The sequence below is a fragment of the Salvelinus sp. IW2-2015 genome, linkage group LG17 (genome assembly GCF_002910315.2).
Source record: "Salvelinus sp. IW2-2015 linkage group LG17, ASM291031v2, whole genome shotgun sequence".
NCBI lineage: Eukaryota > Metazoa > Chordata > Actinopteri > Salmoniformes > Salmonidae > Salvelinus > Salvelinus sp. IW2-2015.
Window position 1 is genome coordinate 30637490 of NC_036857.1, and position 14439 is coordinate 30651928.

Below are 14439 nucleotides of genomic sequence, written 5' to 3' on the forward strand. Positions count from 1 at the left end.
TAGATCAGACAGAAAGCACAAATTCTTAGTCTGGGATCTAATACGAAGCAAGTGGTGAAACGGAGCTAATCACCTGCCATGTGTTCTTGACACTTTCATGGATCAATACACAAGTATAAATCCAATACAGAAAAATATACATAATGTATAACATTTGATATAGCTTTTTAGAATTAAACTGCAAACCAGAAAAACAGAGGCTGTATGTACCAAGCATCTCAGAGTAGGAGTGCTGATCTAGGATCAGCCCCCCCCGTCGATGTAATSTTATTGGATTGTGATCTAAAAGGCAGAACTGTTCCAAAAATCGGCACTAGTCAAGTCAGCATGCTAGCTGAGACCCGAATACCCTTTACACACAAGACCTGCCTTTACCCGCATGAGACCGCCCTTTCTTTTCAAGGATTGGCTACCGACATGTAAATCACCACGATCTCGTTCCCTTATCGCTCAGTGGGCTGTCAATTAATTCTGACAGAAGAATGTGATTGGTTCATGACGATTCCACTCAAAAAGATGGGGAAAGTTATAGTTGCGAAAACTCCCAGTGCTAACTTCGTACATCTCCCAGATGATTCGCAATGAACATAATCTTGGTGATGAGCTAGTCTTGGAGAGGCATATTTTTTATTTAACTAGACAAGTCAGTTAAGAACAAATTCTTATTTACAACGGCGGCCTACACTGGCCAAACCKGGGCCAATTGTGCGCCGTCCTATAGGACTCCCAATCACGGCCGGTTGTGATACATCCTGGATTCAAACCAGGGTGTCTGTAGTGACGTCTCAAGCACTGAGATGCATTGCCTTAGACAGCACCACAGATATAACACCACATCAATAAACTTCGATTTGATATCTTTATTAACTTAGCAGACAACCAAACAAATACTTGTGAATATGGACACATCACAGAACCAGACAAAGTCCCAGACATGGACCCTCAGATCCTCAAAAAGTTATACATCGCACCATTGAGAGCATCCTGACTGGCTGCATCACAGCTTGGTATGGCAAGTGCTTGGCATCCGACCCCAAGGCGCTACAAAGGGTAGTGCGTACGGCCCAGTACATCACTGGGGCCGAACTCGGTGCCATCCAGGTCCTCTCTACCAAGCAGTGCCAGAGGAAAGCCAAAAATGGTCAAAGACTCCAGCCACGCAAGTCATAGGCTGTTCTGCACAGCAAGTCTGAGACCAAAAGGCTCCTGAACAGCTTCTACCCCCATGCCATAAGATTGCTGAACAGTTAATTAAATGGCTACCTGGATTATTTGCATTGACCCCCTTTTGTTGCATTCTTGTACTGGCTCCAATGCACACTCACTGCACTCTACACTGACACTCGTAAAACACGCACACAGATGCACACAGATGTAATAACCAAAAAATTGTATGATTCCATGTGTTATTCATAGTTTTGATGTCTTCACTATTATTCTACAATGTAGAAATTAGTAAAACATTAATAAAAACCCTGGAATGAGTAGATGTGTCCAAACTTTTGACTGGTACTGTATGTGTAGATATGAATAGGAATGTATATACCCTGAACACAAATATAAACGCAACATCCAACAATTTCAAAGATTTTACCTTGTTACAGTTCATTTAAGGAAATAAGTCAATTTAATTTTTTTAAATTATGCTACCTTTATTTAAATAGGCAAGTCAGTGAAGAACAAATTCTTATTTACACAATGACGGCCTACCCCGGCCAAACCCGGACGACGCTGGGCCAATTGTGCACCGCCCTATGGGACTCCCAATCACGGCCGGATATGATGCAGCCTGGATTCGAACCAGGTACTGCAGCGATGCCTCTTGTACTGAAATGCAGTGTCTTAGACCACCGAGCCACTCAGGAGCCTCTTCAAATAAATCCATTAGGTCCTGATCTAAGGATTTCACATGACTGGGGATACAGACATGCATCTGTTGGTCACAGATAACTTTAATAATAAAGAAAAGTAGGGTGTGGATCAGAAAACCGGTAAGTGTCTGGTGTGACCACCATTTGCCTCACACAGAGCAACACATATCCTTCAAATAAAGTTGATCAGGCTGTTGATTGTGGCCTGTGAAATGTTGTCCCACTCCTCTTGAATGGCTATGCGAAGTTGCTGGATATTGGTGGGAACTGGAACACACTGTCGTACACGTCGATCCAGAGCATCCCAAACATGCTCAATGGGTGACATGTCTGTTGAGTATGCAGGCCATGGAAGAACTGGGACATTTTCAGCTTCCAGGAATTGTGTACAGATCCTTGTGACATGGGGCAGTGCATTATCATGATGAAACATGAGGTGATGGTGGCAGATGAATAGCATGACAATGGTCCTCAGGATCTTGTCACAGTATCTCTCATTCAAATTGCCATCGATAAAATGCAATTGTGTTCGTTGACCGTATACCTGCCATACCAGAACCCCACCGCCACCTGGGGCACTCTGTTCACAACATTGACGTCAGCAACCCACTTGCCCACAATGCCATAAACGCTGTCTGCCATCTGCCCGATACAGCTGAAACCGGGATTCTTCCTTGAACATCACTTTTCCAGCATGCCAGCGGCCATCAAAGGTAAGCATTTGCCCGCTGAAGTTGGTTACGCTACCGAGCTGCAGTCAGGTCAAGACCTTGGTGAGGACAACGAGCATGCAGATGAGCTTTCCTGAGACTGTTTCTGAAAATGATCAGCTGTCCGGGTGGCTGATCTCAGACGATCCCACAAGTGAAGAAGACGGATGTGGAGGTCATGGGCAGGCATGGTTACACGTGGTTGTGAGGCCGGTTGGACCTACTGCCAAATTCTCTAAAACGACGTTGAGGCGGCTTATGGTAGAGAAATTCATATTCAATTCTCTGGCAACAGCTCTGGTGGACTTTCCTGCAGTCAGCATGCCAACTGTATGCTCCCTCAAAACCTGAGACATCTGTGGCATTGTGTTTTGTGACAAAACTGCACATTTTAGAGTGGCCTTTTATTGTGCCCAGCACAAAGTGCACCTGTYTAATGATCATGCTGTTTAATCAACTTCTTGATAATCCATCCACCTGACAGGTGTGGTCTATCTCGGCAAAGGAGAAATGCTCACTAACAGTGGTGTAAACAAATTTGTGGTCAAAATCTGAGATAAATAAGCATTTAGTGCTTATGGAACATTTCTGGGATTTTTATTTCAGTTTATGAAACATGGGACCAACACTTAACATGTTGCGTTTCTATTTTTGTTCAGTATAGATATCAATACAGATAACAATATTATCATAATCTTAGACTAGGATGAGGTACAGTTATTATAACAGTGTTATAAATATATGGCTGAAGTTAAAGTCACAACTGGCAATAGAATGGAGGATTGTATATGTTGAGGAATTTGAATCTCCCAGTTTTTAAAGAATCAACTGTGCTGTAATTTATTGCAGGTTATTCTTTCAGCTACACATGGTGTGGATCGCTTACGATGATGGAGAAAACTTATTGTTTGCTAAAGTTATGAAATTCTCTCTTCTCAGTAAGCAGAATCGAAATCATCTTCTCAAGAGGCAGAATCGTAATGACTTAACTTCTGCTAAAAGTTGAAACCATCAGACGTCTGGCTAAATTAGATGTTCAGTCAAGTTAGCATGCTAGCTGAGACCCGAATACCCTTAACACACACAAGACCTGCCTTTTCCCGCATGAGACCGCCCTTTCTTTTCAAGGATTGGCTACCAACATGTCAATCACCATGATCTCGTACCCTTATCGCTCATTGGGCTGTCAATCAATTCTGACAGAAGAATGTGATTGGTTCATGACGATTCCACTCAAAAAATGGGAGTTTTCGCTAGCTATAACTTTCCCCAGTGCTAACTTCGAACAGGCCGCTACCACAGCCAGGGAAAAGCAATGTGCAGTACTAAAACCTCATCAACAACAACGAACTTCATGCATGACAACATGAGCATGTCATATAGTCGTGTAGTTTTGCTGATAAATAATTAGTTGACACTTTAGTTAGCTAAATACTAACCAACTTGTTAGCTAGAAAGCGAAAATAGGCACTCGAGTGCGAGCGAGAAGACAGACCACAACAGTTCTGTCAACTAACGTTAATTGCCCACTCAGATTTCATGGCCGACAGGACAACGATAGAAACGTACACACTAACTGTAACGACTTTCAATACTTCTATGTCACATTTTCATCGGAATTACGCGTGGATTGTAGATTTTGACAATGATATACTGTTTACAAACTCACCGTTGCACCCCTCTCTCTCTCCCTCTCTCCTCTTCTCTAGTCTTGGAATTTGACACTCCCCTCCTCCTTGAATCATCGCGAGGTTCTACGTCGAGGTCTTCATAGTCATTTTACTCATATAATAAACAACAGTGTACGGAATTTACTTTAAGAAAATACAGACTAGGCCTATTTCAAAGCTTTTTATGTATTTTTTATTTTACATACGCCTACATTAATTATTTTAAGATGTATTGGGGGGGTGCATACAAAATTGTATAATATTTTTCCCAGGGGAAACATATTCTATTCTATTCACCCTGTGTAGCAGATGTTTGAAATGGGGTGTCATAAGTCTACCATATTTCTGACTGTGAACACACTGAATTTCATACTCACATTGCTCATACTTACAACAAACAAACAGGCACCTTTGTTTTTGCAGCTATTTTGGTTACCTCAATAACCTGTTTCTGGAATGTGGCGATGAAATACATGAGGTTTGTCTATCTATCTCCTTCTAAATAGAATAATAGATACTGTCTGTTTCTGGGAAAGGGAATGCTTAGTGCACAGTGTAAAGCTTTGTTTGTAATCAATCTAAAGTTGTTAAAGCTATAATAGAATGGAATATAATAGAAGCTGGTCGCTTTAGAAGCTGGCCGGTTCTAAATTCTTAGTTTAGAACCGTTGACATGAAGCAGGTATTCAATTCAAGATGCAACATAAGAAACTGGTTAAACAGTACACTGTACACTACCAGTACACTGTACTCTCTCCCCAAGTACACCAGCCAGCAATGAGTGTTAATCATAATTATTGCTAACATCACATTTTCAGCTCATTTGCTTTGTTTGCCAACTGTGTTGTTCCAATATTCTGTATCCTGACTGAGCCAGGAGTCTGTGGACAAGGAAACTATGTCTTCATCCCAAATGGCACCCTATCTCCTATATAGGGCACTACTTTTAACTAGAGCACTATTGGCCCTGGTCAAAAGTGGGAAAAAGGGGGAAAGGGTGCCTTTTCGAACTCAGACTATGTAATGAATTATGTATCCAGTCCCTAAGATCACAGCTTGCATAACCACTGGCCTGGCCTGCCTACAACCTTGGGCATGTGGAGCCAATGATTCTAGAACTAGAATGACCCCAGTTTATTATATTGCTATGTGTAGAAGGAGCACTGTTGTGAGGGATTGTTACAACATTATAGACCATCTCTGATGAGGGCAGTTACAACAACGCTCTGTCACATTTAAAATATTACATTTTCTCCTAACGTTTTTCATTTCATTTTCTCTTAACATTTTTTTCTTTCTGTTTTACATTTCCAAGCCTGATATATGAGTGAAAATCATGATATTTTGAAGGATTGAAAAATGTACACCAGAGTGCAGTGCAGTACCAGTAAAAAGTTTGGAAACATAATTTAAGGGGTTTTCTTTATTTGTACTATTTTCTACATTGTAGAATCATAGTGAAGACATCACAACTATGAAATAACACATATTGAATCATGTAGTAACCAAAAAAGTATATTTTGTGTAAATGTATTATTTTTGATTCTTCAAAGTAGCCATCCTATGCCTTGATGACAGCTTTACACACTCTTGGCATTCTCTCAACCAACTTCACCTGGAATGTTTTTACAACAGTCTTGAAGGAGTTCCCACATATGCTGAGCACTTGTTGGCTGCTTCTCCTTCACTCTGCGGTCCAACTCATCCCAAACCATCTCAATTGGGTTGAGGTCGGGTGATTGTGGAGGCCAGATCATCTGATGCAGCACTCCATCACTCTCCTTCTTGGTCAAATAGCCCTTACACAGCCTGAAGGTGTGTTGGGTCATTGTCCTGTTGAAAAACAAATGATTGTCCCACTAAGCACAAACCAGATGGGATGGTGTATCGCTGCAGAATGCTGTGGTAGCCATGCTGGTTAAGTGTGCCTTGAATTCTAAACAAATCACTGTCAGTGTCACCAGCAAAGCACCCCCACACCATCACACCTCCTCCTCCATGCTTCACTGTGGGAACCACACATGCAGAGATCATCCGTTCACCTACTCTGCGTCTCACAAAGACATGGCGCTTGGAACCAAAAATCAGACATTTGGATTCATCAGACCAAAGGACAGATTTCCACCAGTCTAATGTCCATTGCTCGTGTTTCTTGGCCCAAGCAAGTCTCTTCTTATTATTGGTGTCTTTAGTAGTGGTTTCTTTACAGCAATTCGACCATGAAGGCCTGATTCACGCAGTCTCCTCTGAACAGTTGATGTTGAAATGTGTCTGTTACTTGAACTCTGTGAAGCATTTATTTGGGCTGAAATTTCTGAGGCTGGTAACTCTCATAAACTTATCCTCTGCAGCAGAGGTAACACTGGGTCTTCCTTTCCTGTGGCGGTCCTCATGAGAGCCAGTTTCATCATAGCGCTTGATGGTTTTTGTGACTGCATTTGAAGAAATGTTCAAAATTGACTGACCTTCATGTCTTAAAGTAATGACGGACTGTCGTTTGATCTGTTCTTCTTCATTACTTTAAAGGAAAATGTTTATTTTCTGTATACCAACCCTACCTTGTCAGAACACAACTGATTGGCTCAAACGCATTAAGAAGGAAAGAAATTCCACAAGTTAACTTTTAACAAGGCACATCTGTTAATTGAAATGCATTCCAGGTGACTACCTAATGAAGCTGGTTGAGAGAATGCCAAGAGTGTGCAAAGTTGTCATCAAGGCAAAGGGTGGCTACTTTGAAGAATCTCAAATACAACATATAATTTGATTTGTTTAACACGTTTTCGGTTACTACATGATTCCATGTGTTATTTCAGAGTTCTGATGTCTTCACTATTATTCTACAATGTAGAAAATAGTTTTAAAAATAAGAAAAACCCTGAAATGAGTAGGTGTCCAAACTTTTGACTGTTACTGTAGTAGAAATGTACAGTAGTATTGAAAATTTACAGTAGCACTAATGTGAAGAAAATCCAGACATTGAACAGATGTGAGTGAATGATAACTACTGTATTGTACAGTTTTTAAGGAAGGTAGTGTGAGAGAGTGCTGAGAGGGGGCCTTCTTCCTCTCTGTGTTGCTTTAGTTTCCTTCTAGAAATTCTCCCCCTTTTTTTCTGGTCTCCACTAGCTTCTATAGCCACCACGTCAGATTCCAAAGCCACAAAGCCAAAATTGGAAAGATACATTATTTTTTTGGTCTTAATTTATGGTTAGGCATAAGGTTAGCAGTGTGGTTAAGGTTAGGATTAAGGTAAAAGTAATAACAATAATGTAAGATGATCAATTGTAGAAATGGGCAGGGTTTATGAACAAACCTTTTTTCTCTCGCTGGGAAACGAACGTCCTGTCTGTGTCGGGATATGGGGCCAAAATATAGCATTGGAAATATCTCGAGACAATACCTTAGTAACGCAACAAAGGATTATTATTGAGTGGTACTTTTGAACCTGCTCAAATGTCATCAAAGGGGAAGCAGCCAATTAAAACAAAGGCGGGATTTGAAATGTGTCCAATAGCTTTGTGTTTTTACACAGTGACAATAAAGTTAAAAATTAGAGTGGCAGCCACTGTAAATACAGATAAACAGTGAAATATGTTGTTTACAACAATTCAACTGTCATGTCTTCAGTGGTGCCACACCAACAATGGCATACAAGAGTTTACTGTATTATCCTGTAAATAGGATGTTATTTTGACAGATGTATACAAGTAGAGTATATACTTCTCAAGATGTTGTTAAACCAATCTTTCTTTCTTGTCATATTTTCCCAATAACACAACATTACTGAAGATTATTAACACGTTTTTCAATGCTATACTTAGATCTCCTGCTATTGAAGCAAATACAGATTTATTCAATGCCTTTAGAAAGTATTCACACCCCTTGACATTTTCCACATTCTGTTGTGTTACAGCCTGATTTTTAAATAGATTAAATTGAGATGTTGTGTCACTGGCCTACACACAATACCCCATAATGTCAAAATTGAATTGTTTTTAGACATATTCACAAATGAATACAAAATATAAAGCTGAAATGTCTTGAGTCAATAAGTATTCAACCCCTTTGTTATGACAAGCCTAAATAAGTTCAGGAGTAAAAATTGCATAGACTCATTCTGTGTGCAATAATAGTGTTCAACATGATTTTAGAATGACTACCTCATCTCTGTACCCCACACATACAATTATCTGTAAGGTCCCTCAGTCGAGCAGTGAATTTCAAACACAGATTCAATCACAAAGACCAGGGAGGTTTTCCAATGCCTCGCAAAGAAGGGCACCTATTGAAAGATACAAAATTAAAAAAAATTAAAAGCTGACATTGAGCACAGTGAAGTAATTAATTACACTTTGGATGGTGTATCAATACACCCAGTCACAAATATACAGGCGTCCTTAACTCAGTTGCCGGAGAGGAAGGAAACCGCTTAGGGATTTTACCATGTGGCCAATGGTGACTTTAAAACAGTTAGAGTTTAATGGCCGGGATTAGAGAAAACTGAGGATGGATCAACAACATTGTAGTTACTCCACAATACTAACATAAATGACAGAGAGAAAAGGAAGCTTGTACAGAATCCAAATACTTCAAAACATGTATCCTGTTTGCAATAAGGAACTAAAGTAAAATTGCAAAAAAATTGGCAAAGAAATTAACTTTATGTCCTGAATATAAAGCGTTATGTTTGGGGAAAATCCAACACAACACATCACTAAGTACCACTCTCTATATTCTCAAGCATAGTGGTGACTGCATCATGTTATGTGTGTGCTTGTCATTGGCAAAGACTAGGAAGTTTTTTTATGATAAAAATAAACGAAATAGAGTTAAGCACAGGCAAAATCCTAGAGGAAAACCTAGTTCATTCTGCTTTCCAACAGACACTGGGAGACAAATTAACCTTTCAGCATGACAATAACCTARAACACAAGGCCAAATATACACTGGAGTTGCTTAACAAGATGACATTGAATGTTCCTGAGTGGCCTAGTTACCATTTTTACTTAAATTTGCTTGAAAATCTATGGGAAGACTTMAAAATGGTTGTTTAGCAACTTGACAGAGCTAAAAAAATATATTAAAAGAATAATGTGCAAATATTGTACAATCCAGGTGTGCAAAGCTCTTAGAGGATTACCCAGAAAGACTCACAGCTGTAATCACTGCCAAATGTGATTCTAACATGTATTGACTCAGGGGTGTGAATACTTATGTATATGAGACATGTATTTTTATTATCAATACATTAGCAAACATTMCTAAAAACATATTTTCACTTTGTCATTATGGGTTATTGTGTAGATGGGTGAGAATATATTTTTTTAAACGTTTAATAAATTTGGATTTCAGGCTGTAACACAACAAAAATGTGGAATAAGTCAAAGGGTATGAATACTTTCTGAAGGCACTGTTGCAGACTAGACTCCTGCTGGACGATTTCAATATTGCATGTGATGAAACTACATGCACATGATAAGTTGTTGCCAATATCCCTACTGGAGTTTTTGGTGTCTAAACTAAAATAACATAAAAACAACAGAAATGCGGTACATAGTATAAGGGAAGGCGTTTACTTTTTTTTTTTCATTATTTAACAGAAAAATGCACTTTGTAGGTTTACATTGGTGTCTAAGAGAACCAAATTAACTATCAATATTATGCATGTACACACCTGGCAAACAAGCAAACAGAAACAAACACATTAAACAACTGTCAAAAATGTGTCACTTGAGTTTCACTACAAACTAAAGTACATTGGTCAAAGCTTCTATAGTTTATATATTTTAAATACAATTAAAAAAAACATCCAAATTCATGCCACTATGACAATTTCTACTATTACTGAAAGCTTTTGCCTAAAATAAACAATTTTGAAAAAGACCTTTATATGGTTTGCTGGTTACATTGTTTATGGTCACATTTAAATCTGTGGTGCACAAAGTTTTGGACCAAAAAAAGCACCATGGAAAATCCTGATGTAAAAATTATAAAATAAAGGTTTACCTAGTCTCTATAGAAAACAAAATATCTATGTATTCTTCAATAGTTGGCTGTACATCAGCATACTTCAACTAAAATAAGCCAACGTACACTGTACCTTTTCCATTCAAAAACTTGTATAGAAAACACAAATAGCAAATCACATTTTCACACTTATATATTTGACAGGCTGGCATTTCCACATATTTAGCCCAGGAAGCAGGGTTGGGGTCAATTCAGAATTTCAGAATTTAATTCAATTCATCCCACGAATTGAAAATCGAATTCGCCACACTCGACAGGAAGCAGAATTTGCAATGAATTTGAATTAAAGTAGAATTTAATTAAAAAACAATTCAAACTTAGATATGAAACATCAAGTCTCAGTCCTTTGACAAATATTTTGCCAGAAGCATCTGCCACCTCTTACTAAAGAATACAGATACCATTTCAAATATTTGCTTTATTATAACTCACAGATGTTTGTATTTTTGTCATGAGATGTTCTGAGTGGTTGAGCTAATGCATTCTGGAAAACATGTTTATTTTATCTAATAACATGTAAGTGAATTTGAATTATTATAGACAACCTTCACAATGATCTTACAATATTCCAAACCACTATAATTATGATAAACTCGTTGAAGGATAATGAGTTTTAAATATAGTATTGGTAACCATACATGTCAAAATAAACATGTGCATAATGACGTATGCAATAAATTATCCATTTGAATTTATTTATTTTCATTAAATTATACTTAATTTAATTCAAATTCTGCTTCCTGTGGGGTGTGGCCAATTCAAATTCAACAATGGAATTAAAACACCAATTCGCAACTTAATTCAGAATTTACCCCAATCCTGCCAGGAAGTGCTATATGATACAGATGATTTTGTTTTACAGTCACATATCTGTTAATCAACATTATGTAACAACATTACCTGGCACACTGATCTCTATAATATATTAGTGATTTTAAATATGTCATCTACAATTGTTTATTATTTTGTAACACGAAGAGTGATTATACTCAGTTATCATGAAATGCAACATTGAATGAAATGCAATTCCATATTTTACACTATGTTTTTTGGGATTGCAAGGCTGATTCTGCAGACTCACTGACGAAGAGGGAAGCACTGAGAAAAAGCGAATCACTCAAATTTTACACACACACACAACAACCACATAAGAACTAAGTACTTCCTCATCTCAGTGTGACCTTTTGGACTGCCTACAACACCTCATACTATCTAGAATCAACATCATTCCTCATTAAGGAGAAACTTTGTCAGAATATATGCATCATAAACTATTAAATGGGTGAGATAGGTGCGTGCAACTCTTGAGCTAATTTGAGCTAAGCACAGATTTCCAGTCTGAATACGATTGATAGTGATTACACATCCTGTCACCTCTAGTCCCACCCCTTGTAAGTTCAGTCTCTCAGCAGTAAGTACTCTTTGACCGACTCTGGTAAAGGCAGCTCTTTGACCGCAGTGGGGAGGAATCTCACCCCCAGGCTCTGTCTGACAGCACACCGTGACAGCGCGCGTAGCGTCGGTGCTTCAGCCACCATACTGGTCAGCTTGGCCAGGAGCTGGGGATCCTTACTGAGCTCCCTGGGTAAGGTACCATCTGCCCGGCGGATCTCAAACCTCCCCGCTGCCTTATAGAGCAGCTCCAGACACTCCTCCTCCTGCTCTGCCCCCAGGCCCCTGGCAAGTAGGGCCACCAGGCGAGAGATGGGTGTCTGGCCTTTTAGGTTAGTAACATGGACCTGGCCTCCATATTCTAACAGAACCCTCACACTCTCTAGGTTGCCTTTCATGGCGGCCCAGCTTAATGGAGTGTCATTGTTGTAGTCCCGTGCGTTGGGGCAGGCACTGCTCTCCAGCAGAGCCCTGACGCACTCAGGGTTGTCCTTGAAGGCCGCCCAGTGTAGCGGGGTGTCCTTGTTGCCGTCCAATGCATTGGGCTGGGCCCCGTACTCAAGGAGGAGTTCCACACAGCCCTCGTCCTTCTCTGCTGCGTAGTGCAGCGCTGTGCGGTTGTAGCCGTCCAGGGCATTCACCTGAGAAGACAGGTAGGGGATTCACAGAATACAATAAAACTTTGTTAGTCCATTTGAGAAAGGGAGAGAGAGCATGGTTTATTTTACAATTGGAGGCATTACATAGTAACAAATAGCAGCTATTATAGACCTAAGTTCACAGATAAGAGATTCACTATTATTTTCTGAGATTCAGGTGAAGGGGATTCAAGTGGGAGTAATCAAGAGCAGGTTAGATGTATCGATGCCTGCAGCATGTACAGTATAAAAATAATAAAAAAATATTACCTCAGGATGTTTAACTTCTTTTTTTTTTTTACATTACAACATATCACCACTAGCTAAGCAAGTAGCTAAATCATTTCAAACAAAGTTCAAGTTGGATGAGTGAGAGTTAAAAACATGCCACCATACATACCTCTGCTCCTTTCTCCAACAACAACTCGACACAGTCGGCATCCGCCACCATACAGGCACAGTGCAAGGGCTTCAGAGTGCCGTGCATACGGTTCACGTCAGCTCCCTGAAGGTAGACATGCAATTGTGTCKTTTTCAACAGTATGCAAAATATGAATAGATACCGATACCATACACAACAAGTCATATTCAACTGAATAACATCTCAAATTTGTGGCATAGTTAAAAGATAGCAATGAAACTACAAAACAGCGACACAATTAACAACGTGCAGAGAGAATGTGAGGTTGAGGGAGTTCTTTTACTACAAAGAAGTCAACTCTGGTACACAACAAATTAGATAAGTACAGTGGTGTTTGTGTTAACATTTCATCTCTACAGTTCAAAGATAAGCCAACCAGCCAACCTACCCTTCGAATAAGATCCTCCACATTGTCGTGTGGGAAAGAGCGAATGGCAGCAATGGTGCGGATGAGCCGCTCGGACAGGGAATATTTACTTTGAATAGATTGCATGATGTACCACATAGTAGAGCTCATGTGGAGCTGAGGAACATTGCACCCAGGCTGGGGTGCACTGACGCCACACCACACGGTCTACAACACCTGGCTGGCCAAGTTGGAGTTAAAGATCTGAAAGAAAACACAATGTTGGTATTATGGTAAAGAATTAGAGGTGTTCACTTTGGAGAGACATGCTTGTTTTTATCTAGGTCTACAATATATTATAAGAAATCAATTACGTGCATGGGTATGGCAATCCCCCTCTGGTGAATTTGTAAATGTGACGTTGACTGACATTGACATTATGTGCATCAAATAATAACAACTCTCTTTTGACACCTGCCACACAAACTGAATGGCTACTACTCTGTACACGACAGCTATAATTTCCCAACCTAGCAAAAGTGTTTTTAGTTTTACCTGTGCATCATTTGGCAAAAAGTAGAAACTTTGCAATTTAGCTTGTTAGGTTAAATGGTAACGTTAGCTAGCCTGTTAACCAGCTGTTGCAACACGTCAACTAGCAGCTAATGCTGGCTACTTAGTGGCCAACTACTAGTTAGCTAACTTACTTGCATTAGCTAAGTTACCATTATATACACAATCAAACTAAGCTATCTAGCAAAATTCTTAACCATAATTGCAGTTGCTAACCAAAACACAATTTAACTTAACTAAATGTCGCGACCTCAGCAGCAGTAACGTTAGCTAGCTAGCGTGCTAATCGGCTCGCTGTTTTCCACTCCAAATGACAGTTCACGCTAGCAAAGATGACCAGTATTATACATTTTATTGATTGTGAAGAATGTATCAAATATTTCCATAGTTTGATTTAAAATTCAAGTTGCATCGTTGGTATGTCGATATTTTGGGCCCTACATACCGTTTATGGTCCACAGTTTCAAGGAATGCGCTGTCCAAGCTTGACAAAAACAAGGAAACGGCAACGTCATTTAATTTGCTGCGAAAACATGCGACTGGGCTACGCCCACAAAATATCAGCGGTGGAAAAAGTACCCAATTGTCATACTAGACTAGAGTAAAAGTTAAGATAGTTTAACAGAAAATGACTCAAGCAAAAGTGAAAGTCACCCAGTAAAATACTACTTGAGTAAAAGTCTAAAAGTATTTGGTTTGAAATATATTTAAGTATCGAAAGTAAATGTAATTGCTAAAATATACTTAAGTAAAAGTATAAATCATTTTAAAATCCTTATATTAAGCAA

At 39.3% G+C, this 14439-nt stretch overlaps 2 protein-coding genes across 3 annotated transcripts in view; both read right to left on the reverse strand.

Annotated features, from left to right (window-relative positions):
• The window catches only part of LOC111976692 (cyclic AMP-dependent transcription factor ATF-7), a 47044-nt gene extending 42712 nt beyond the window's left edge, over positions 1–4332 (reverse strand). For both annotated transcript variants that reach the window (XM_070448080.1, XM_024005721.1), the window contains exon 1: positions 4251–4332. The gene's annotated coding sequence lies outside the window, so the exon portion shown is untranslated. The remainder of the gene's footprint in view (positions 1–4250) is intronic.
• Positions 4333–11590: 7258 nt separating this feature from the next.
• asb8 (ankyrin repeat and SOCS box containing 8) lies at positions 11591–14185 on the reverse strand. The gene is made up of 4 exons (XM_024005846.2): positions 14097–14185; positions 13121–13342; positions 12712–12816; positions 11591–12314 (listed from the first exon to the last, which is right to left on the reverse strand). Exons 2-4 carry the CDS (start codon positions 13247–13249, stop codon positions 11679–11681), a joined length of 870 nt encoding a protein of 289 aa, XP_023861614.1. The 5' UTR covers positions 13250–13342; positions 14097–14185; the 3' UTR covers positions 11591–11678.
• Positions 14186–14439: the final 254 nt, after the last annotated feature.

What these genes read in the sequence shown, in the direction of transcription:
- asb8 (XM_024005846.2), bottom strand. Translation starts at nt 13,249, where the DNA reads ATGAGCTCTACTATGTGGTACATCATGCAATCTATTCAAAGTAAATAT. An exon ending in TGGAGGATCTTATTCGAAGG is followed by an intron (nt 12,817 to 13,120) that starts GTAGGTTGGCTG and finishes GTCTACCTTCAG; the next exon opens with GGAGCTGACGTGAACCGTAT. An exon ending in TGTTGGAGAAAGGAGCAGAG is followed by an intron (nt 12,315 to 12,711) that starts GTATGTATGGTG and finishes CTGTCTTCTCAG; the next exon opens with GTGAATGCCCTGGACGGCTA.